This window comes from Agelaius phoeniceus, chromosome 10 (assembly GCF_051311805.1).
Source record: "Agelaius phoeniceus isolate bAgePho1 chromosome 10, bAgePho1.hap1, whole genome shotgun sequence".
Taxonomy (NCBI): domain Eukaryota; kingdom Metazoa; phylum Chordata; class Aves; order Passeriformes; family Icteridae; genus Agelaius; species Agelaius phoeniceus.
In genome coordinates, this window is record NC_135274.1 from 5824739 (window position 1) to 5849904 (window position 25166).

The following is a 25166-nucleotide window of genomic DNA, read 5'->3' on the forward strand; positions in this document are numbered from 1 at the left end:
GTAGGAGGGGAAGGGCTGTGGGCTCTCAGCTCCTCCAGCTCTTGGGAGTCAGATTTCCAGGTTCTGGAAAGAGTTTTTTGGTTTTTATCTTCCATCTCTGAGAGTAGAAGTTACAACACAAGGCTGAGAGCAACAAGTGCAGGGCTCCCTTTCACTTGTCTGCTTTCTCTGTGATCACATTTTATTATTACCCTCTGTAATTACAATTAATTGCTCTTAGGGGCTTCCACAGAGTCCAAACTGTGTGAAATGCACCACAAAACTTTGCTGCTGTGTTGAGAACCCCTGCCCTGGGTCCTGCCATGCAGGGTTGGAGTGGTAGTTTTGGAATGTGGCTTTACTGAGGTGTCACATGTCCCCCTTCCCTGGGAGAGTGTCACACACTTGTGAACAGCTGAGGTATCAGCTACCTCAGCCATAAGTTGTGCTCTTTAATGCACTGGGCTCTTGGTAAGGATTTCAGGGCAAAAATGTCCAATTCACAGTGGATTTGTCTTGCTTTTTTCACTGTTGCTTTGCTTTCTTCCACAGAAGCAAGGCTGTTACCTATTTAGTAATTTATTGTTAAGAAAAGCAATGATTATTATCAGCTTGTCACCCTTGGTAACACTGAGGAGAGAGCACAGTGAGCTCTCATGAGAGTTCTCTGGAGCTCAGAGCACTGAGGACTCATTACTTGGACAGGCAACCACATTCTGCAGGGTATTTGCCACATCTCAAGGTGTCCCTTTGAAGAGTTAATTCTCCAGAAGACTTGTAAAAGAAAGAAAATGGCTGTTTTGGAAAGGGGTACAGCTCATAACAAAGCACAAGATTCCCTGTGAGTGAGGGTTAAACATTTCTCATGTCTTTTCTTGGCAGGTGGATGGAGGTGATCAAAAGAGCCACCAGCTCTCCAGCCAGGTCGAGCCTGCTGCTGCCCAAGGAGAGGGACACTCACACAGAGTGATGCAGGGCAGAGCTGGATCTCTGCTGGCAACACCAACAACCAGGCAGGAACAGGAGGCTCTGGAGCTGGCAAAGCAAAGAGCCAGGAGGCTCCTTCCCCCCAGAATGGCAGGTGGGGCTGCAGCCAGGGATCACATCCATTCCCAAGGGTGTGGGAGAGGGTCAGTCTGTTCCAGCTGGACCTGCTCAGCCCAACAAGAGCAGTGCTGGCTGCACTATCATGGAGGGGTTCTTGTTCCATGGTACCTGTACAGTGACACCTTCACCTGCCCTCAAGGCTGGCCCCACCTTCTTTTACATCTTGACTGGATGATCAGCACCAATGGGGGAAACCCAGCAGCCTCCAGGGGTGCAGCTGGCTGGCAGCAGTGGGTGCCAGGGCTCCCTGCCCTGCTGCTGGTGGGGCTGGCAGCACAGCCTGTGCTGCTCTGCTGCTGTAACATCAGCTGGCACAGCTGCCTCAGACAAACAGGGACACACCACGTGCTGCCTCACTCCCAGCTCATCCTGAGCAGCCACTGCAGCTCTCCCAGCACAGCTCTGCTCCTCAGGAGCTGCCAAGGCAGCAGCTTTCCAGGCAAGCTGAGTCTCTGTGGAGGTGTTGGTGGATTGTGGCTCGGTGCAGGGGGGTGCATGGTTTGTCCTCTGAACTCAATCACTGTTCTCATATCACAGCTCCAGTTCCTTTATCCCTTAGTAAGAGTTAAGTAAGGCATGGGATGGCAAACACTCTCCACTCTGGTGTGGGTGTTTTCAAGGCATTTAAGCACTGTAGGAGAACAAGCCTCTGAAAGTCAGTGTTGCTTGTGCTTTTGTCATGCAAAGACTTGTGAAAATCCCTAATCTTCTAGTTCAGCTCAGGGTGGGATCCATCTTCTGTTTCTCATGAAGGTGTAAAAGTCACTGGATTCCAGATGGAGCATTAGTGTCTGTGGACTCTATTAAATTTCTGTATTAAATCTGAAATGTTTGCAGCTTGTTCTCTTTTGTACAGCTGTCACCTTTGGGTGCCTCCACAGAAGGACTGACATTTGCTAAGTGCCACAAGGTGCTGTTGGACGTGGCTTTGATGGCCTGTGGGGACTCTGGTTTGTGTTAGATAGAAAAGTGTTTGTGTAGCAATGGAAGGAACAAGGCAGTGAAGCAGTGAAAGCAAGAGGAAAGTGTTGCATGCTGTGGGGATGGAGGAATGTGGAGATGCCATGGGACAGTGGGATGGACAGAGGCCAGCAGGAGTGTTCAGGTTTGGTCTCAAGCATTTGTGGGATGAGGACTGAGGGGAGGGGGAATCCAGAGGGATTTTCTTGCTTGGCATTTGCATCCTAGAGGAGTGACTGCAGACCCAGCCTTTGCCACTGCTGTTACAAAGACCATTGTCCCATCTAAGTTAAATGTACTTAATTTATTAGTGTCTTCATTTATTATTTTTTTAATTACGTGTTGTAGGTGTATCCATGTGGATTGATTAGACATGTTATACTGTGGCTGAATATGACTGTTCAAAGTAAATAGCATCTTGGTATAAAACTCTCTCAGCCTCTTATTCCTGAGCTCACTATCCCCATTCCTGGGCCCACCATCCAGGTTCAAGTTACTCAGTAGTTTTCCAGCTCATCCTGTACCAAGTGCTCTCCATCCAAACTGGGGCTCCCACAGTGAGCAGGAATCTTCTCTTAAGGTCTGTGGGCTGGTGAGTGAATGATCCTTTTGTTGCTGCTGTGCTGAACCCACAGCTCAGCATCTCCCTTGAAGATGCAGTGGCTGAGTGGGGTCTCTAAACCAGGAGCCTCTGGAAGGACAGCAGGCAGCTCAAGTCCCTTCTTGGTTTGACAATGCTGAGCTCAAATATCTGTGCATTTCAAGTGCAGGAGCTCAAGCCAGGGAAGCCAAAACTGTTGGTATTCCTGCCAAAACTGCAAGCACCTCACCTCAGGGAACTTTACCAATGGTGCAGTGGGTTATCCCCCAAGATGGAGACTCCACCACCTCCCTGGGCACCCCTGCCCACCAAGAGGAAGGCAGAGAGCCCTGGTGCCAGTCTCACCTGAGTCTAAAGACTGCAGGTAATGAACAAACTCCAGCAAAGCCCTGCAGTGCAATGTGCTCAGTGCACAGCTCTACCTCTGCCAACAGTGGAGTGCCAGCAGCAAGGACTGATGTGCCTGCAGCTGCTGTCCTTGCACACTCAGCACTTGGCTCTGGGGTCTCTGTTATAGATGCATGAGGAAGATGTGGGGGAGGACCAAGAAGAATTCAGAGAAAAGCAGCTGGAAGCAATCCTTTTCCCCCAATAACACAGTTACACCAGCCTCATTGGTTTTGTTACTTTATTGAAAGTGGCAGATCCCTTTCAATGTTTTTGAAAACTAAACCCATTGGTTTTGAATACTGGGCAAAGGGGTGGGGATTGTTTCCTTTAGAAAGTTTCCTCGTTGCACTGCAGAGCATGTGAGGAACAACACGGGTACCTTATCAACACCTTTGCTACTGCTGTGAACAGCAACTTGAAAAGCAGCAGGGGCCCTTGTGCTGGCCTGCAGCCTCTGCCTTCCCCCTCTCCAAGCCTCCTGTCTGTACATTACCTTCTCCTCCTGAGGGAAAAGTGGGTGTGTTCTGTTCTTCCTAACTGCAAGCTCTGAGCTGGCTCTCAGCACAGAACACTGCCCTGCAGCAGAGAGCCAACAGCAGCACCTCTTCTCTACTGTACAAGTTCATAGTGTTGCTGAGCCTGGCTTTATCCATCAGGAGAAATAAAGGACACTCATAAGGTAAAGAATACCCTACACCAGGAGCAGGGAACCTGTGGCCCCCTGAGCTACTTGCAGCCCAGCACTTCAAATCTGCAGGTCTGAGTCTAAGTACCAAAAACCAAGCCTTGTTTCTAACCAAGTGGCCTGTCTTTAAAAAATGCTGAACAGCTCCAGCCTTTGTTCCCAGTGGCTCTGGGGTGAGCCAGCCCATCCACACACAAACACCCAGACAGAAAGAGCTGGGTAACTGAGTTCCTGCTGACTTCATGGCAGTCTCTTCTCAGTTAGAGAGCAGCTCTCTAAGCAATCTCACAGCTATCAGGGGTTATTCTCCTAAGTCTATTTTTCTAGACCTTTAAAATGTAGATTTAAGATCCATGTGCTTACCTGAATTAAAGATCTATAAACCAGTATGATACAGAAAGCAAAGCTCCTGGGGATGCTCTGCTGGGATACCTTAAGCAGCCAACACAGCAGTGGATGCTGTAATTTCTCTGCTACCAAACACCAGCCCAGCCTGTCAGCTGGAGCAGAGCCCTGGCTGCAGTGAGTCTGAGCAGCCACAAGGGAAGGCTGAGAAGGAGAGGGAGGCCTAGAACAGCTTTTGGGAACTGCCAGCCCTACCCCACTGCTGTGAGCCATCCAGCTTATGTCTTCCTGTAGAGCACAGGTTTTTACACCAAAAACTGCTATTTAGTGTCCCTCTGCCCTGTGAACCAAAGCCCTGCACTGTTGTGTTCCCCCACTCCCCTTTTTTACCCTTCTGCCCCCTGTGGGCCTGCCCAGCTCAGCCCAGCACTGCCAGGAGCACCAGGAACTGCACAGCTCCCACAGCAAAGACTCCACACCCCCTTTGCCTCCTGCTCCCTGCAGACCCAAGGCAAGTTCTGCTGTTGCCTGAAGTAGATGAACTAAGGCCTAACACAAAATGATGTCCCAGAGCCAAAAAAAGAACAATCAGCAACCCCTCCTATGAAATGACAGGCTGGGAAAGAGCAACCGTGTATCAATCAGCTCAGCTGCTGCAGCACTGGGCAGTGTTGTTCCTGGTGTGTGAAGGGCTTGAAGTGATCCTCCAGAACAACTGGAGAGCTGCTCTGACTCTCCCAGAGGCCCTAAGTGCCTGGAGAGCTTCCCAACATCCCTGCACTCACACAAGACTGCTCACAAACACTTCTTTAGGAAGGGCAGGAGACTAAACCCATCAGACTTGCCTGTGAAACATCCATCAATGGAAGAGAATCTCCCTTTTTCCAGCAGCCAGGCATTTACCAGAAACAAGCTGTGAATCAAACCAAGCCAAAATGGACACATCCATTGTAGGAAAACAATTAAAAACTGCATTGATTACATTGTAAAAACAATTAGACCACCCATCTCGGGTTCTGCAAAAGGTCTAAATTGTACTTGCATTGCAAACCCACCCTGGGTTATCATGGAAACACGGCTAACATGAAGGCTCTGAAATGTCCTGGGGTCCATCACAATGTCACATCCAACAGATGGTGGTCTGGATTAGAGATGTAGTTCTTATGAAGCTGGAAAAAATCCTTCCCCCCTGGCAGCAGCAGCAGCAGCAGGGAAGGTGAGTGTCAGCGGGCAGAGCTCAGGTGGTTCCGACTGTGTGAAAACCTGCAAGGAAGAGGGGACAAGGGACACTGGGCAGGGCTGCCTGGCTCTGTCCCACTGCCACTGCCAGGTTCTGCAGTCCTGACAGACAAAACCAGCACTTTTAGCAAAGAGCCAAGGTGGTTTGGCGCTTCTTCAGGCTTTTAAGATTCAATTTCAACCTAATAAGAAGTTTTCAGCACTGATGTTTTATGGTAAGAAAGCAAGCAGGTCCTTGAGGTTTTGCAAGCCCCTCAAAAAAACAATTATTTTGTGTTTCTGCCCTGTGCAGCAGTGTCATTTCTGGGCTGACAGAAGTGAATGATGCTGGAAGCTGTCTGCAGTCACCCACACATATCTACCTGCACCTCCTGCTCACTGTGCCTGACACAGTGGGGATCAGTGAAAGGCTGGATTCAACCTTGGACACCTTTTCCAACCTTAATGATTCTCCTCTATTCAATAGGAACTTGGATTACAGCACAAACATTAACCCACCAGAAAGAAATGCTTGGAAAGCCTGAGTTCCAGGGTGTAAAGACTGTATAATTTGGGTTGTGTTTATAGGGGCAGCCAGAGCACAGAACAGCTTCTTTTGCTATGGTAAAACACTCCCAGCCTGCTAACCAGGGAGGAGCCAAATGTTAAATTTCTCTCATGGTAAGGAAAGGGCAAGATTTAGGATAGCCTGCTGTGAAAGGGAGAAAAGCCAAATTCATGTTAAATAAAGCTTGGTAAATCTGTGACCAGGTTAACTGTGCTGGTACCTGCAACACATGGATGTGACTGGACTTGGTGCCAGCAATGGAGCCAAGTTTGACCCAGCAAAGAATTAAATTCTACCAGGCTACATTCCTTCACTGGTTTAATAAATAATTCTTGTAGGAAAAGTAGACTTTTGTGTACACCTAAAGGTGGGCAAGCAGTGACTAGCTGCACCTAGTGCTTTAAAGCACATTCCCTGCAATGAAACAGGTATTTATTAACAGAAACTTTATATCCCAGAAGCAATCCCAGTGAGATTTTACACAGTCCCTGCTGCCTGGGTAATGAGACCAGCAGGACACCATGTGTACACAGATACATGAGCAAAATGAACTGAGCAGCAGCATCTTTCTGTGCCCTACAACATCCACCCACACTACAGAAACCTGTCCAGCATGAGGAAAAGCTTCTGAGGCAAAGGACCTGTTGCCATTAAATGCAAGCAGTTAGAAGAAGTGCCAGAGGAGCTGGGAAGGCACTTCTGTCTGTGTCAGTGGCAGCTCCACCCCAGGGCATGCTCACCTCTGGACCCGCTCCACCATGTGTGCTATCAGTTTGTCAGAGATGCCTGGGCAGGACTCCTCGGCCAAGCTGAAGGCATTCTCCAGCTCCTCCATGGCTCCCACGTTGCCTCCAGTCTGCTTGTGCTTATCTTTGAGCTGCAACCCAGAAACAGAGCATTAGGGCCTCATTTTGTTGCAGAAAGCACTGGACAAGAAGTGCAGCACTCACAGTAAGACCCTGTCCCACCCCACCAGGGTGGAGAAGGGCACACAAACTCCACTTAAATCAAAAAGAGCTCATTTGTAGGTCAGCAAGGTAGAAGTCCAATGTCTGGGGTTCACCTTTGCCTCCAGGTACTAATGGCAATCAAAGCCCTTACCTATCAGGATGCATTCTTAAACTAACTAAATGTTGTAAGGAATGGACCAACAGCCCTGAAAACTCATCACAGCACAAAGAACTCCAAGTGTATCTGAAGCAGTACAATCCCCTTTGCTGCTAATGACAGCCCAGCACCCAGACACACACACAGGCTCACAGGCAGGTTGGGCAGAATATACCCAGTGCCAGGAGTCAGTTATCACCTCTTTTAACAACCACAAAAAAGTCTTGAGTTGCTTCTAGTGACTGGGAGGCCAAGGCAGAAAACTGCCACAGCAGGGATCCTGAGCCCCTTGGCCTCCAACACTCCTCTCTAAGAGAGCTTTACCCAGGGGGCAGGGGAACAAAGTCCACACACCAAGACCTCCACACACAGCACCTACAGCAGCTCACATCTCTCATGGCCTCTGCTTGCACAAGTTTCCAGTTGTTAACTTGAAATAGCCACAGCTCTGTCGAGAGGGAACCTGACAGGTCTCTGAAGGAGGCTGCTGTTGGAAATCCTACATTTCCACCCCCAGCAGCAGCTCCCCACCCTCTTCCCACAAGCTGCTGATCTGACAGCCCCTTCCCCAGGGCACCAGCACACAAGGAGCTGAACAACAATCAAGAATCCTGCTGAACAAGCAATATCTGGTCCAGTTCAATGAAGCTCTCATTAGGCCCTGCTGATTAAAGGGCTTTACATAAGCCTTGCAGTTCTTTCCCTCAATTCTAGGATCAGCCTTCCCTGTTGTTGGAGCTCACCTTTTCTCAGAAAGCAGAGCAGTGTGAATGCTAATTCCCAGCTGCAGGCATTCCTGTGCACCAAGTCCCTGCTGGGAACAAACAGTTCCCAGCCAAAAAGAGCCACTGCCTCCTCAGAGGGGCACTGTTCCCTGCCACAAAGCTGTGGGAACAACCCACACACCCCTCTGCTCAGTCAAGAGTGGCAGGGGCATGGAGGGCAACTCAGTTACTCATCAAGGATGCTGATTTCTTAGGCCAAAAATAGCTGTGATGCTAGAGCAAGGATTTGATGTGTACCTACCAAAGGCTGCCTGCCTCAGAATAAGCACAGGGTCTGTCTGTCCTGGAGGTAAGGAGCCAGTTTGTCATCAGCCTTGGATGCCAAGCCCCTGAACTTCAGCTTGCCCAGCAGCCTGGGATGGGAGCAGAGTGTGCTGGGCTGTCTCCTCCACTGCAGAGGAGCTCTCTGGAGGCTTGCAGGAGTTAAGAGCACTGCACTGAGCTCAACCTTACCAGGTTGAAAAAGTCATTTTACCTCCCTGCTTCCAGATTTGCAGCTCCCCACACCTGTAAATGGCTCCTCACGAGCTGTTCTCAGTGTTAACATCCAATAACTCACATGCAGGAAAGGCAGATGAAAGATTACAAAGAACATCTCAGTCAGATTTCCATTCACAAAGCCCAGCTTCAGCCCCTTTAGGGAATGAGGGGATCAAGCTGGTTTGAGATGCAATCACACAACAGTGAGGAGAACCAAGTTTTCTCTACCAATAGCAAAGAATAACATGCAACCAGCAGAGAAGCAGATTTCCAACATGGAGAAGTTTTCTTTCAAGCCCTCTCTACTGCACACAAAAGCCAGGTTATTTCTGAGACTGCCCAGAACCTTCCTGCTCCTCATTTTGCTCAGTGAGATTTTCACAGCCAGCAAAAGTCTAATCAAAGGAAAGGGGGATCAAAAAAATGGGGCAAGGGAATCAAACCAGCAAAAATGAAATGTCTGGGAAGCCACTTCCTGCCTGGAACTGGTGCAGCAAGGTGAGTAAGGAAAAGCACAAACTTCATTTACAGTCACAGCCCTGAGCACTCTGCCCCAGGAGGCTCCTAAACTGAACAGAGACCCAGACATCAGTGACTGTGCTGCACAAACAAACTGCATCACAAACCAGCATGGCTTGAATGTGGCTTCATCTCATAGCTCTGGGCCTGCAAGAGCCAGGTCAGTGCCCATGGAGCACAGAGAGGCTGGTTGGATACACTCCCAATTTCCAAAGCAGAGCAGTCTCAAGAGTCTGCTGTTCAGAATGACCTCTGGTGCCTGCCATGCAGCAAACCCTCCTTCCACAGAGCAGCAGACCTGAGAAAACAGAGTTCAGAAACTATTCCTGGGAAAAGCACAGCCCTCTGCTGGGCCATGCCATCAGGATCCAGAAGTGGAACTCCTCAGGACCAGGAAAGGGTGTCTGTCAGCAGCAGCTCAAGAGCAGAACCCTGACATGCAGCATCTAATTGATTTCTTCCAAAGCATAACCTCCTTTCCTGCCATTCTGCTGGAAAGAGCAACCAGAGCTCATAGCCAGCAGCAACTTATGATTCTCCTCCTCTTCCCTGACCACATCAGCCAGCTGGGAAGGTGATGCTGATACAGACACCATCCTGTCAGTAATGGCAGCTCTTACTCCACATCCCCATCCAGAGCACAAGGCAGGGGAACTTGGGTCAGTTTTCTAAACAGATTTTCTCTGCCTGCCTTCCAGAAGCTGGGTGGCAGGGAACTCCTTGGTCTTGGCATTCTACCAACAGCAGTCTGTAGAGATCAAGAAATGGTCTAGTAACCAGCAAAGCCCATTCCTGCTCTAACCCACTCACCTTCCCCTCAGGAACTCTGCCATGGACATGCACAGTGACAAACAGATCAAGTCTGCTCTAACAAGGGCTGACTTCAGCCACAGACATCAGAGTCTGGAGCTGCCCAGGCATCAGCAAGCCTAAGATGCACTTAAGAGACAAATACTCCTCTATCAGCTGCTCACCAGAACACAGATTGCCAGAAGGGTAATGCCTTTCTTCCAATACAAGTGTTTGCAGGAGGACACACCAGGGACATACTCACTTTCCTCATATATGGTCAAGCCCTCTGAACTGGTTCAAATGTTTCAGAGTCCCTTAACCCTACTAGACACCTCTCCACACCTCCCTTCTCCAAATCCTTCCCATTTATCTATGTCAGGTATCTCTTCATCTCCAACCAGCAGAGACACCAAGAAGGTTCTACTCACCTCCCCAAAAACTGGGTGAACAAGTGTGGAGAGACACTGTGACCGTGGCTGCCTCTTGATGGGCTCAGTAGGCTGGAAAGCAACAAGAAGAAGTTACAAGCACAGGGAAAAGCTGTGCAAGGGCACACGAGGCACTCAGCCTTTGTGAATTCACAGCACCTCCACAGCAATCCCATCACCAGCTCTTGGCAAAGCCACAAGTCACAGTACCCTGATGATGTGGAAGAGGCAGCTCTGGAGCACCAGCCCTTGGTGCCAGACTGAAGTCAAATTCAGACAGAGGATGAGGGCCTGGTGGCTTCCCCAAGACACCCAGTCCCCTTCAGAAAGACCAGACAGCACACAGACCTTCTGGGAACCATGAAGAGCCATTCCTTTGTGCAGCTTGCTCAAGGAATTGGGGCGAATGGTTGGTGGGAATGTCCAGATTGGACCCTGGTCTCCATCCTCTGCATCTCCATCACTGCAAATGAAAAGGGCAAAGTCAAGACAAAGCCTCAGCTCCATACATTGGGGGTTTGCCCACACTTTCCCAGATTCACAAGTTCTCCCCAGCTGACTGCCATATTCCTGCAGGCCTTCAGGCTTTTCCCTATCTCAGAAAAAATTCTGAAGAGAAACCACTTCAGTCTCTACTACACCTATTCAGCATCAAAGAGATCTGAGCTAAGTACTACATCATGTTTCCAAATCACCACATCACCTCTCTGATCCAGCCAGCTTGAAGAAGTTTCTAGTGCTAGTTAAATTTAGGAGAATTTCAAGACAACCCAAGCTCACAATGCAAGGGGCCAGACTTAGATGTCATAAGCCAATTTCTCTGAGTGCTTGGTCACTTGAGTGCTGCCACAGGTGAAGAACAGCTCTGTGACACCACTCTGGCAATTAAGGGCCCTTTCCCCACCCAAGGCCCATAACCTGACTGTCCTGCATGGCAGTGCAAAGATTTCCCCTGAGTACACATACACACCAACACAGCCTTTGCCACAGTTCCTAAAGCCTGGAGCTCTTGTAGTTAATGAAGGGTGCATAAAATACAGGCCACAAGAGCCCTGTTCTACTGGTTACAGGCAAACTAAATGTTTTGTGTCAGTACTCTGATTCCTCACACTCAGCAAAGAGACTCCACAGGTTAAGACCACAACAGAGTCCCACTGAACAGGAGGTACCAGCACTCACTTGCTCCCACAGACAAAAGCTCCAAGGTTAAGATCTCAGGTGGGAAAAGGAGCTGAGCTGTTTGCAGCAGGCCACCCTGGGGCAAGCAGGGGCAGTAGGGCACCCCTCCATGCAAAAGATGCACGTACATATCAGAGTCACCAGAACTGGAATCCTCTCCGTGGCCCTCTGACTTCCAGCGCTTGAAGCGATCGATGAGCTCCATCAGGAACGAGGTTTTCTTGGTGTAGCGTGTGATGAATTTGTGCTTCAGCAATTCTTTAGCTGTTGGCCTCTGGAGCAGACAAGGAAAGCATGTCACATCTAACCATCCCTGCACACTGAACACACACTCACTGACTCCTTCTGGAGTCACACAATATCCTGAGCTGGAAGGGATGCACAAGGATCATCAAATCCAACTCCTGGCCCTGCTCAGGACAGCCCCCAACAATGCTACCAATCCCCAACAGAGTCCCTGAGAGTGTTATCCAAATACTCCTTGAATTCTTGGCAGCCTTGAGGCCATGACCACTGCCCTTAGGAGCTTGTTCCAGTGCCCAACCAGCCTCTGGGGGAAAAGCCTTTTCCTAATATCCAACCTAAACCTGCCCTGACACAGCCTCATGCCATTCCCTTAGGTCCCACTGAGGTCATCAGAGAGAACTGATCAGTGCTTGTCCCTCCATGTCCCCTCATGAGGAGTCCTGCCAGGCACACATGTCCATCCTGTAAGCTCAACAATTCTCTCTCTCTGAAATTCTGGAACCTTCCTGTTGAAGGCATTTTTGGCCTCTGCTGGCCTTTACCCAAATTCACAGTGGGCAGCAATACTCACAAATCTAGGATCCTTGTTGAGGCAGGCTTCCACAAACTCCTTGAAGGGCTTGCTGTGGTGACCCTCAAGTGTTGGAGGGTTGTTTTTGGGGATCAAGAAGAGAACCCTCATAGGATGCAAGTCAGAATTTGGAGGCTCTCCCTTTGCTAGTTCAATGGCTGTAATCCCAAGGGACCAGATGTCTGCCTGGAAAAGAGAAGAAGAAGAACACAGAACAGCAAGGAACAATTCTACAACATGAAAGCACAGTTTTAGGACAGATAATCACATAAATCAGATGGGGCATTTCATGTCTAATACACAAACTTCTCCAGCAGACTCTGCATCATAACAGAAAGGAATAATTCCTGCAGTAAGCAGCACTTCCAATCCCTGTTTCTGTCCTAGCACCACCTCAGGTATGGCAGCCCCAAGCAGCAATCCTGCTCCCAGCTCACCTTGAAGTCATAAGCAGACTGTTTGATGACCTCTGGTGCCATCCAGAATGGAGTCCCCACAAAGGTGTTTCTCTTGATCTGGGTGTCTGTCAGCTGGCCAGCCACCCCAAAGTCAGCCAGTTTCACATCTCCTTGTTCTGAGAGCAGCACATTGGCAGCTGTATGCACAAACAAGAAATTAAGCCTGCTGGCTTCTGAATCACCTCTAGCCCACACAGAACTGCATACTGAGCTGAGCCTTCCTGTGGGATCCTCCTTCACCCCAGTGATAACTCTCAGCCTGGATTTCCAGCCTCAGACCCATTCTCATGCTTTGAACTGCACTGGGTAACATGGAACAAGCTCAGGCACTTTGTTGGATCAGAAGGGGAATATTGGTAAGGTAGGAACAGGAAATAGGTGTGAAGGGCCACACCATCAATTAGATGCTGGCCACACAGAGAAGGGAGGGTACTGGAATATGATCCCAATATTACCAGGTGGAACGTGCCTGGGCTTGTCTGGCCCTTGCTGCTTGACCAGAGGTGGCAGCTGTGGTGTTTCACCCCAGAGACACCTTTGGCTGGCTGGAGGCTGCAGCTGGCACTTGGAACAAGTCCAGGCAAGCAGGAACTCAGGTTTACCTCTGGTGGAAAGGCTTTAGGCAATGGTGAAGGAGAAAATGAGATGGATTCTGCTGTAGGGTTTGATCCAGAGTTTTATTCCAGGGTCACAGATCTCTGAATCTTGGTAACAGCTCCCACAGAATCGTGACCCCGTGGTCCCAGTGTCCTTTCAAGCTCGGGGGCAGGGGGAGGGAAGGGACAGGTGAGCCACCAACCAGGTGGGAGGGGGCAGTCTCAGGGGACAATGACACTTGGCTAGGCCAATGACCCCAGGGCTGAGAAGCATCTTTTGAACTTCACCAACCAGACTACGCCCTTGCTGGAATGTTAAGCCTGGCCCTTGCTGGAATGTTAGGCCTGGCCCTTGCTGGAATGTTAAGCTTGATGGACAGCACTTAGCAGCAGGCAAGGGGAGGGAAGGGAGAAGGTATTGCCACACCTGGGAAAGGACTGGGATAGCCAAAACAGGACATTGCTTCACACTGCAACAGGAGGGTAACACAGCCTCTAATGCTCTTGATTTATTCCCAGAGTAGCATTCAGCACAGGTTAAACAGCAGATCCTTCTAAAGAGCTCAGGGCCCACTCTTGTACTGGTTCCCACTCACCCATAAGACTGTAACATTGTGCAAGTTTAGGAATGAGGGTTTCATCCTGAGACCCTACCTAACAACTTTCAGCATTTCCCCACCACTGGCAGCCAACACCCCTACACATCCTGCAGTGCTAGAAACACACTGTCTCACATACACAACAAAATCTTTTCTCCCAATCTCCCTGCCTGAGGTTTCTGTGCCCTGACTGCTCACACCCCCTCCTGCAGTGGGTCAGAGCAGTGAGCATCTGGCACTGGCCCAGCTCCACAGCTCTGTCCCTCCATCCTCCTGCAGAGCTTTGATGCCCTGGGCTTGCTGGCACACTGCTCTTTGAGAGGCAGATGCCAGCTCTGTACACCACACGTGGCCAGGGACTATAAAAAACAGCAACAGGATAAGCTGACACAAGCTGCCCTGATTTTCTAGGGCTGTGAACCCTGCATGAGGACAGCTCACTCCTGCTGTGAGCTACAAGCACAATAACCAGCACACACACCCTTGGGGTCCAGCAGAAAAGCAAATGTCCAGACACAAGTCAGCTAATATCTGAGCATGCCTTTCACTGACTCCTTCACTTCACTCCCTGACTTGTCCAAACTCCAAGTGCCAGAGGAGAGCTACAGATCCTCACTGTTACTCTAAACCCTAAAGACATGAAAAGCATGAGTTGTAATACAGTGATAGGCATCAGATTCACAAAACAGCAACCCAACAAGAAAAGCAGCACTGAGAAAGTCTTTGAAACCTTGCAGATTATGGTGAATTAAATACCTCTGAGTATTATGTTACTAACATCCATTACAAGAAAGGGAGCTGAGCTCTTCAATCTTACCTTTAATGTCTCTGTGGATCTTCCTCTCTGAATGTAAATAATCCAAACCCTTTAGGATTTCTCTCAGGATAGTAGCTATGTAAGTCTCCTCCAGTGGTCCTGGCTTCAGCTAACAAAAGGCAGAAAGATGACTTAAAAGAGGGTGACTGATGCCTTGGGTTTTCCAGGCTCTCAGTTTGTTACTTGGGAACCTTGGCCAAGCAGGAAGCACCTTCTTGCACACCTGACTTAGGTGCTACAAGCAGAATGCTGGAGTTTGCACCTGGCAGCATTCAATGGCAAAACTTTGGGGATTTTCTGCTAGCCTATCAGTCTTTTAAAGGTTTCCCAAACAAACAGCAGTTTATCTCTCACTTTGGCCTGGAAATACACTGGCTAACAGAACATTTTAACAGTTTCTCTTGTTCAGGTCTCTCTGCCAGCATGCAAGTACTGAATTTCAGCCTCTGAGACATCAACCCTCAGGCTGTGGAGTACTGTATCAAAGCTCTTCTCCTTTCCATCAGCTCTCCTCTAACCAAATCCTGCCTTCTCAGTGCAACAACTGAGGTTCTGACACTCAGATAACTTCTGCTGATGACAACACCCCCCTACACCTTGCTCCAAGGCACTGTAGGCTCAGCAGTTTTCCCTACATCATTAGTTATCTCTCTGGAAAAATGGGCATGATTGTCCTAAAGAGAAGAGAAAAATGCTGTGACAAAATACAGTGCAGTGGACCTTTGCCTATGGGTAAATTCTGCATTTGTATTCTCTCAAAATTTGGGGTAACTTAATCACAGACCATGTCCTTATTGAGCTATGCAAGCACTGAGCAATACCATGACTCTGACTAGGTGAAGTACAGATTTGCACTGCTCAAAACCAACTGGCTGTGCTCACTTTTCACTTCACTGGCTCTTTCCATCATACAGCAGCACAGCATGCTGGACAACAGTGCTGAGACAGCTGAGCTCCATGAAAACATTCCCTCAGTCCTGGGATAAGCATGACCAACATGTGTGTCCTACACTGCTTACCCTTGGGCACAGGGCTGCCTAAATGATGGAATGTGGCAAGTGAGTGTCTGGCTTGTGGGCATTTCACAAACCAAGTCTTCAGACAGTAAATTCATAGTCCAGAACTTGCCACTTACTCACCAAGTCCAGGGCTGAGCCTCCTCCCAGGTACTCCATGATTATCCACAGCTTAGTGCCCTGCAAGCAAGAGCACAAATCAAGAGCAAAGGCAGCAATAAAAGCAGACAGAAAAGTGAGACATCCATGAGGCAGCAAGACACAAGAGTAGTGCTGTACACAATCCAAGAGATGCTGCACACTGCAGCTCTCAGGGGCTTAAGGAAGGAACCCCAAGCTCCCTCTTTTCTGCAGCCACAGCATTACCTGCCTCCAGCACATTTCTAACTCTCAGTCTGCAGTTTTACGTGGGCAAGTGCCCCTACAGGCACCAGACTGCCCAGCCCATAGATAAGCTTATTCCTAGGCTGGAGCCCTTTAACATTTCTGCAACAGCTCAGCCAGCATAAATCCTTCTTGGCAGTGGCAGGGGAGCATTGCAGCTTTTGATCTCATTAACAGAGCTGCCAGCATGAAGGGCACAATCAGCAAGACACTCTTACTCCTCAGAGAACAGATTCCATGCTGAGGTTCCAGGGTCTCAACAGAAGATAAGCAGCAGGTCCATGAAACTACAGCAGAAGGCTGAGAAAATACATTATGGCCTTTGAAAAATAAAGGAGGAATATTCAGGACCCAAAGAGCTCAGGAACTGTTTGCTGCACTGTTACATTCACCTCCCACTGCTACATTCACCTCCAGCAGCCAGCATGCATAGGCCACTTCTGATCAACACTTCCATAGGGATTCCTAAACCTGCTCTCAGTGGAAGCAGTATTAGTGCTCCTACATAGACTCAGTTTATATTCTTTTCACCATTTCTGATGGCGTAGTTTCAACCCCCTCTTTTTTTCAGAGGCATAAATCCCTCAGTGGTACTGCCTTAACACTGTGCTATTCTAGAAAAGTATTTCATCAACTTCCTTTCCAGAACTGTCAGACAGGGAAAGTTCAGTCTTCAACAAATAACTTGCTCTTCAGTGAAGTGCCTTGCTCTTGGTACCCCAAAGTACAGCGCACCTCATTTCCATGTGCTTAGCAAGTGCCTTCAAGGCCAGTCTGCTATCAAGTGCACATCAATGCAGTGAGCAGAGGCACCACTGTTCCTGTGCCATGCTGCCTCTCACACATCCCTTTGCAGTGCCACATGCCACCACCCACTGCAGCATCCACAGAGCAGCCTTCCCTGTCACCATCACATTTTCTGAAAAATCCTCTTTGCCCAGGATTCTTCTCCTGGGAAGCTGAGAAGCCTCAGAGAAAAAGGAAAACAATATTATCTCATTTGTTTCTCCTGTGTTTTGCTGCTTTGGAAAGTGGTTTGGAGATTGTTTACCAACAGGTGGTTGTTTGATTGGTTTCATGTGAATTGTTTTTACTTAATGACCAATCACCATCAAGCTGTGTCAGACTCTTGACACATGAGCTTTCATTATTATCTTCTAGCCTTCTGTAAGTATCCATTAGTGTAGTTTAGTATACCATTCTTTAATATAATATAGATCATAAAATAATAAATTAGTCTTCTAAGAACATGGAGTCAGATTCATCTTTCCTCCCCATGATGGGGCACTCAGAAAATACCCCACCTCCCCATTCCCAAAGCACTGGCAAGGAAGCAGCCTGGTTTGCTGTACCTTCAAGTAGGAGCCATAGTACCGGGTGATGTAGGGGCTGTCACACTGGCTGAGCACGGTGATCTCCTGCTGGATGTCCTCAATCTCATCCTCAGCCTCCTCCAGATCAATGATCTTGATAGCCACCACCTCCTTGGTGCGGTTGTCGATGCCTTTGTACACTTCCCCAAAGGATCCCTTGCCAATCCTCTCCAGCTTGGTGAACAGCTCCTCAGGATCCACCCTGGAGTGCTAAACCATGACATGGGAGAATCCCATCAAGTTCCCAGGCTGCAGAGCACCACACACACACATACAGCTCATCTCCATATCTGTGCAAATTGATCAATTCACCTGAAACTCGCCTATCTAAACAGTCTTAGAAACTTAGCACAGAATATATCCAAGATTACAAGTGAAGAAACCTTTTCCACAGGCTTTCCAACCCTGCAGACCACAGTGGGGGAGGAAAAGGAGGGAAGCCCAGCATGGGAATGTCAGCAAATATTGCTATGGAAAGTGTCAGCTCCATTGGGACAGGGCTGCTCAACTGCAGGCACCAACTGGTGCCTAAGCAGCTCCATGAGCAAGCATCTGTTCACACTTCAATACAGACCAGCAAGGGCTACCAGAACCAGATTTCTCCTGGAGATCTGATGAGAAAATGGGCACAAGCAAGAAGCCATAAAAATGTTTCCCTAGTTAGACTTCCTGCACTCAAAGACTGAAATGATTAGAAAGATCTGCACCCTTCCCTACTTGTCTGGAAGGTGAACTATTACAGTAATATGAATTCACATTTACTGTCTCCTCTGCTGCAGCCTGATTTCCAGGCAGCTCCCAGCCCAGCTCTCCTCAGATGTTTGCAGATGGAGCCTCACATCTTTTGGAAGGTCAGCAGCAAGGAGGAGGCAGGAGAGCAGAATGGACACTCCATCTTCCTGAGCTGCTTTTCTGTACCAGCCTCTTCTCTAGCTGGCACCCTCAGATGGGAAGGCAAATAGCATCTCCCTCATTAGATAAGCACATCAACTAGGCAGTTACTAACAGACAAATACTGATTTTTAACAGCAGCTGCACAGTTAATTCTTCACTAAGGTATGGGTAAGAAAGGGAATAAATCACAGTCACTTTCTCATGCTATTTCATTCAGTCCACCTGCACACCAGGAGGTCCTTCATGCCACTACTAGTTTCATGCTACTAAAATGCTCTTTGTGATTAGCTTTTCTGCCTTTTTCTTTAATAGTTTGAAAAAAAAAAAACCCTGGAAAATATGGCCTGACCTTAGGAAGCAGCCAAGCCATTAGAAGGAATTTTCCACACCCAGAACTTCTCAGTCTCACCTCCAACACGTCACCCAGTGCGAGTGCTCTCTCACAAGGGCCTTGAGTTGGCAGATTTTATCAGAGAACACAGAGGCTGCATTTTTCCATCTCACACCACGTTCTAGCAGCAAGCCATCACTGAGCAGCCCAAGGTGTTGCTTAATGATTAAGCCAGTCTGTCATCACAGGCTGTTTGCCTTCTGTGCATTGCTGGAAGCCAGGCCCAGGTGAGTTTTACAGGCAGCTCACTCAACAGGATTTCCACACAAACTCCAGCCCAAGATATAGAAGGATAACTAAATATCCTTTTGCATCCTAGCAACACCCAAACAGGCTGTGCTTTGAACAAATGCACTGGAAACAGACTAGAAAGGATGCTCAGAGATAAGAACTGGAGATACATAGCAGAGACTGGAGAGAAGGAGGTGGGGGGAAGAGGATCTGAGCTGGAGAAATGTGAGGGGACAACATGAGAATGATGACCACTGGCAGGGAGAAGAGTCTGACCAGTCCAGGCTCACTACAGACCAGGAACACTTTCCACCTGTTGACCAACTTGGAGGACGGGGCAAGAAAGTGCCCCAAACATTACTGTGCACAGTGACCTACTGCACCCTAAAAATGCCTACAACACATCAGCCACTCCCACACATCAGGGAGCAGGGAGAGAAAGAAATCATCTGCTAAAAGCACCTGCTCAGCTCAGAAAAGAAACACTACCCACATGAATACTGCAGGGAAGCAAATCTTCATGAAAACATTCCTCCCCTCCCATGTAACTTTTCCATGAGGTAAGAAACAGCAAAGTGGAAGTAACTGCTCCCCCCTCAGCTTGGTAGGACACATCAGAGAGACAGGACTGATTTCTCCAGATCAAGACATCAAACATAAGAGCATTGGCTGTGGCAGGCAGCTTTAGGGACAGCCACCACTTTATGTGGCAGGCTCTGTAATCATGGACAGCTTTGTAAACAACCTTCCAGACTTGGATGTTGGTTTATCCTGTTTTCTGTAGAACAAAGAAGTTCAGGTGTGTGTGGTGAAGGAGACAAAGCCTCTGACAAGCACACAGAAATTCTGCCCAAGAGACTCAGGAGAACAATGTAACTGATGGGCAGGTGAGACAGGCCCACCCCCATTAGGGTGGAAATATTAGGACATTGGATTTACCTTCCCAATAGTGACCTGGAAATGCTTTAGAGCACACAGGTGACAGGGTAAGGGTCTGGCTCTGCAGAGAGTCTGAGGATCAACATCCCTCAGTGCACTGGCCAAAACTGCAGAAATCAGACCCAGCAACAGAAAGAACCCAGAGCCAGCACAGGGCCAAGGGGTACAGAGCCATTCCAGCCACAGGTACACTGTGACACACCAGACACTGCTGGAGGAGCACAGTTTGCTGATGAATTTCTTCCCTTTCTGTAAGAGGGAGGAGGAAACAGGACCATGCCCAATTCAAGCAGGTCAATGTCTGCTCAAGAGCACACCTTGTGAATTACCACTGTGGACACCACAGAAGAAACTGCCAGGTGGCATTTTCAGCAACTCTGAACTTCCACAACAAACTAAGATGTGCTGTCTGCAGGACATTGGTCAAAAGCCCTTGTCCATTAAAAAAATCCAGTCTGAGACACCACATGGTGACCTGTGCTGACAAAAGAAATGCTCAGATCTGTGGGCATAAAAGCCTCAGCACTCATGAGAGAGCAGCACAAATGCAGTTCCAGCAGGAATGCTGAGCTATGGAACTGCACTGCTCTGTCAGGAGAGAGAAGGATGCACTCCATGAACCTCCTGACTCTCCCCTTCCCCAGCACACCTGCAGCATGGTGAGAGGTGTAACAAGCACCAGCCCTCCTTCTCCTCAATATAACTTATCTCAGTACCAGTTATCTTGTCACAGAACCACCCTGGCTGGAAATCTTCTGGAATTGCAGTGCTACAAACACACCTGGAAAACTTCATTAGCAGGAAGCAACAGAATCCAGATGAAATGATTTATACCTGCTTAAATGAGCACAGATAACCCAAAGCAGCTTATTAGGACCTGTCACCTTTGCAACTGCTCACCAGCTTGGGTTCTTCCCATTTTTCTTCCACATGCACAGAACCCATCAGAGCTGAAAAACAGAGCTCCAGGTCAGCAGCAGCTGCTCCTTGTTCTACATGTAAAGCTGTTAAGGGATGATCTCTACATTGTAACTTCTTCCTTGGCTGACTGCTTGTTACACAGCAGTTCTGAAGCAAAAAGCCTCCTGCTGTTCCTGTCCACTGAGAGCAGCCAGTCAGGCCCTGGAGATGGCTCAGGCAGGCCTGGGCAGGCTTTGCTTGGGAGGGAGGGCACACAATGCACCAGCTCAGTTGCAAGGGCAGGAAGGGAGTAAGTATGAGAGGGATGATGACAATTTCCTGGTAATGTGCTCCACTTCTGCCCTCTGGGATCCAATCTCACAGCACAGGAAAGAAGGATGCTCTGTCCTGACAGGTGTGGGAGTGTTTGCCATCCTGACTGATGATACCATGTTTTAAAACAGACCAACTCACTGCAGCCACCAGGAATTGCAGTGTGTTATGAGACAGGCCTGGCAGTAACACCAGCTGCTTCATGGGGAAAGAATGGTTTTGGCAGCTCTGGCACCTCCAGCTGCTGAGACATGATAGCCACAGTCTTTGAGAAGAAGTGGGTAAGTACTAGAGAAGAAGGGTAACTATCTGCCCTCATTTCAAAGCTACTGCTGAAAAGATAAGCTGCATATGGGGAACAGAAGCAAACACCATTTGAAGCAGCTGCAGATCTTCTCTCTGTGCTGTGTCCAGCTGGATTTTACTCTCAAAATATTCAAGAGCAAGGATCATGCCTGCATTTGTTGCAAAAAACCACTGAGGGGTACTTAAACTCTCCTGGAAATGAGAACTCCTTAATCTGGTGGAGGCTGGAATTGGAATCACTGTTCTGTATGGGAGAGCTCTGCAACAGAAGATTGCCAAGGCCACAATAGTTTATGAGCTGAAGCTGACCAGGAATGTAGCAACTTCAAAGGGTTTATGTGGAACTGCAGCCACATTTAGAGTTATTTCTGACTGCAGCACTTTCCAACCAGCCAAACAAACAAACAAACATAATTCTGCTCTGCCAAACACAGTGGAAGAAGGAAGTTGGTTTTAATGGAACTCATCTGCTCTTGTTTTTCCCTCATTGCCTCCTCTGCTCCCCAACTTCCCACCCAGCATGATGAACACTCACCTCTGAGCTACCAACAGTCTCTGGTGAAACCAGCTTTGTATCTGGAACCACTGAAAGCTTCCCTGTCTATATGAAATCTGTGCATAGCTCTCTGCAACTGCCAAAACCTGGGACAGTTTTGAATTTCTGGAGTACAGAAAAGAGGGAAGTTTGTGTTCAACACTTGGAAACACTGTTTGTCTGAAACCCCCAGCTCTCTTCACAGATAGTATTCTTTTGCTTCAGGAGATGAAGCATTTTGTAGCCAAAAAAAAACCCTAAATGGCTTCTCCAAGGCCAGGTAAGGAACAACAAATCTAGAAACAGAGCTCAAATCAGAGCTTTAAACATAGTAACTATCACAAATACATCACCTGGCAGGTAGAGCTTCAGAGCAAGACCAGAGGCCTGCAGTGCTGTTTGTTCACAGCACAAGGGAGGCAGGGAAAGAGAGGAGAACCAGCTGAGCAGGGGAATGGCAGCACAGAGGCAGAGCAGCCTGGGCAGTGGCCTAAGGTGACTCTGCCCATCAGCACCAGGGCTGAGAATCAAAGACAAGCCCAGTCTCTGACAGCCCAATGCAAGTCTTAGTCTCTTGGTTTTCACAGCACCTCTCACTGCTCCCTAAATCCCAGGGAAGAAAACTTCAGGGCAGTTCCCACTGCCCTCCCAGCAAGCCTCAGTTACACCAGGGATTCCTGGAAAGACTGGAGCAATGGACAACACAGATTGGTTTTCTATTCCAGGCCCAGACAGTCATGGGATGACAGGGTCTGAGAATGCCTAACATTTCCATAATAAATTCAGAGCTGAAACCACCAGAATGCTGATAAGCTTCAAGAGTGAATGCTGTGTACAAAAAAAGCTTCAGAGCAACCTCCTCTACAGCTCCAGAACTGTTTTCAGCCCTAATCAGACAGTATCCTTCCCTTTCTCTCCCTCTACAGTGACTCAGCCAGGCATTATATTTACATTTAATTCCACACACACTTTGGGGAAACAGTTGATGTGAAAGACAGCAGGTAAACTAAGGTGCATTGCAAATCAATTTTAAATCAGTAAAGGTTCAGAGAAAGCACTAGCTCAAACCACTAAAGCTTTTAGTAATTCTACACCAAGGAGCAGAACAGAATAATGCCCCAAAACATGGTATAAGAAGACCTGTGCTTATACCAATAATCAAACACACCTCACAACCAAATTCAGAGGGAAGAAGATGCAAGGCAATACTATTAATGTGGATTAGCTTTTAGTCCCAAATCCTGGTATCATCTTTCCACACTCACCTTGTGAAAATGTCATCACAACAGCAACATTTAACCACATCCACGGAGGCTGAGATCTCTTGGAAGAGTTATGACCCAGTATCAAATATCACTGCCTCGTATGCAGCAAGGTTACAGGCACCATTTTTCTGAGACTAATGCCATGAACACTTTAGAAAGGTAGGTAGGGTCAGCACACACAGTTTTCCTACTCCCATTTCTAGACTTCCCCTTCCAAAAATGCTCAGAAAGCCAATGACTCCTGTCTCCCTAAAAAGAACACACTTAATCCCAGAGAAAGGCTCGACAGTGGGTGAAGAATTCACTTTCTGTATGGCTGGCAACACATCACTATCAGCCCAACACCAGGTACAGAGTCAGGCACAGGTCAATCAGCTAACAGGAGTAAGCTGAGACCTGTGCAACAGAGATAAAGAGTGGCAAAAAGTGATTTTCTGGTTATTTGTTTGAAACCCTTGTAATCAAGAGCAAACACCATTATGTAAACCCTCCAAGAGGGTTTTAAAACAAACTTTTAATCACCACTTACCTGGCTAGCAAATTCTCTCAGGTGAGCCATGCCTACAGGATGGGGTTTTTTGCAAAATCAGGGAGGATTAGGATGTTGCAGCACAGCAGGAAAGTGATGATTTCTCCACTGGTCAACTGTGACAAGCAAGAACACAGAGCTCTGAAGTGAGGTTCTTGGAAGCTGGCTCATTCCCCTGAAGAGTTACCTGCATCTTTTTTCTCTCCTTCATCTGAAGTGCTCCTTGAACCTGCCAGCACATTCTAAGTATGCCAGGCTCTCCTTGCACACCACATTTCTCAATTCTTTGCAGAAATGCCTTCCAGATGTGTCAAGGAACCTCACTCTAATGTTACACACTGACCAAGTCCCGGGCTCCATTTTCCCTGCCATCACCTCAGCACGGTCCCCAGTATTACAGCTAACCCCACAGTTCTATTGCCTCACCACCACTCCCAGCATCATCCTCACACAGCCCTTTTCTCCTGCTCCTCCTCAGCAATCCCCTCACTGGGAGCGCTCCTCTGCTCCCACTGTCCCTGCTACAGCCACTGGCAAAGCTCAGCTGCTCAGCACACACCTTCCTCTTCAGGGAGCACTAACCCTGCACCTCACACCTTCCTCTTCAGGGAACCCCAACCCTGCACCTCACACCTTCCTCTTCAGGGAACCCCAACCCTGCACCTCACGCCTTCCTCTTCAGGGAACCCCAGCTCTGCACCTCATGCCTTCCTCTTCAGGGAACCCCAACCCTGCACCTCATACCTTCCTCCTCAGGGAACCCCAACCCTGCACCTCACACCTTCCTCTCCAGGGAACCCCAACCCTGCACCTCACACCTTCCTCTCCAGGGAACCCCAACCCTGCACCTCACACCTTCCTCTTCAGGGAACCCCAGCTCTGCACCTCACACCTTCCTCCTCAGGGAACCCCAACCCTGCACCTCACACCTTCCTCTTCAGGGAACCCCAACCCTGCATCTCACACCTTCCTCTTCAGGGAACCCCAGCTCTACATCTCACACCTTCCCCTTCATGGAGCCCCAGCCCTGCACCTCCCTGGCCGTTCCCCAATTCTTCTCAGCGGCCCTTCCCTCCCTGCACCCCAGCCACAGCTGAGCCCCAACCCAGCCCGGCCCCTCGGCCCGGCCCTCTGCAGGCCCCCCGAGCCCAGCATCCCCCGTCACGGTGCGGCCCCACAGCTGCCCTCCACCCCCACTGCCGCCACGGACACCTCGTCCCGCCTCACACCTCAGAGATCTCCCCCCTCCCGCGTTCCCCTCGCCATCATGGGCTACTCAGCGCGCCCCGCCCGGCACCCTCACAGTCCCTCTGTGGCTCATCGCCGCGGGCCCGCCCAGCCCTGGGCGCCGCCACACCTACGGGCAGCGTGGCGCGGCCGTCGGGAGCGCCATGCCGGGCCCTGGCGCACGGAGCCGCCGCCGCCCCGGGCTGCCCCGCGACACCAGGCGCGGCTGGGGGAGAGCGCCGGGCCGGGCGCAACAACACGGCGCGGCGGCGGGGGAGGCCGCGCCGCGCGGCACGCCGGGAGATGTAGTTTCCACGCCAGGCCGCCCGGCAGTGAAACCGAGTTTCTGGACTGCAATACCCAGAGTGCCGCGCGCGCAGCGGCGGGGCGGGGCGGCGGCGCGGGGGCGGCTG

General features: G+C 49.2%; 2 protein-coding genes across 7 annotated transcripts in view; one reads left to right on the forward strand and one right to left on the reverse strand.

The window, feature by feature from the left end:
• The window catches only part of FARP2 (FERM, ARH/RhoGEF and pleckstrin domain protein 2), a 73626-nt gene extending 71148 nt beyond the window's left edge, over positions 1-2478 (forward strand). For all 4 annotated transcript variants that reach the window (XM_077183714.1, XM_077183716.1, XM_077183717.1 and 1 more), the window contains exon 27: positions 862-2478. In XM_077183714.1, the coding sequence (XP_077039829.1) occupies positions 862-949 (88 nt within the window). In that variant the 3' untranslated portion in view covers positions 950-2478. The remainder of the gene's footprint in view (positions 1-861) is intronic.
• A 783-nt stretch (positions 2479-3261) lies between these two features.
• STK25 (serine/threonine kinase 25) lies at positions 3262-25041 on the reverse strand. Of its 3 annotated transcripts, none has more exons than XM_054639111.2 (12): positions 24884-25041; positions 23527-23642; positions 17183-17413; positions 15570-15626; positions 14431-14539; positions 12398-12555; positions 11961-12146; positions 11272-11417; positions 10313-10427; positions 9965-10036; positions 6594-6730; positions 3262-5330 (listed from the first exon to the last, which is right to left on the reverse strand). In XM_054639111.2, the coding sequence occupies exons 2-12, from the start codon at positions 23554-23556 to the stop codon at positions 5291-5293; spliced, it is 1281 nt and encodes a 426-aa protein (XP_054495086.1). In that variant the 5' UTR covers positions 23557-23642; positions 24884-25041; the 3' UTR covers positions 3262-5290. The 3 variants fall into 3 exon arrangements, with proteins under 3 accessions (XP_054495086.1, XP_054495085.1, XP_054495087.1); XM_054639110.2 differs by having other exon boundaries at positions 24888-25037; XM_054639112.2 differs by having other exon boundaries at positions 24830-25022.
• Between the last annotated feature and the right edge of the window lie 125 nt (positions 25042-25166).

Excerpts from the sequence above, each read along its gene's own strand:
- STK25 (XM_054639111.2), bottom strand. The coding sequence starts at position 23,556 with ATGGCTCACCTGAGAGAATTTGCTAGCCAG. Across the intron at positions 14,540-15,569 it reads GAGGCTCAGCCCTGGACTTG|CTGAAGCCAGGACCACTGGA; the intron begins GTGAGTAAGTGG and ends GCCTTTTGTTAG. Across the intron at positions 11,418-11,960 it reads TCAACAAGGATCCTAGATTT|AGGCCAACAGCTAAAGAATT; the intron begins GTGAGTATTGCT and ends TGTCTGCTCCAG.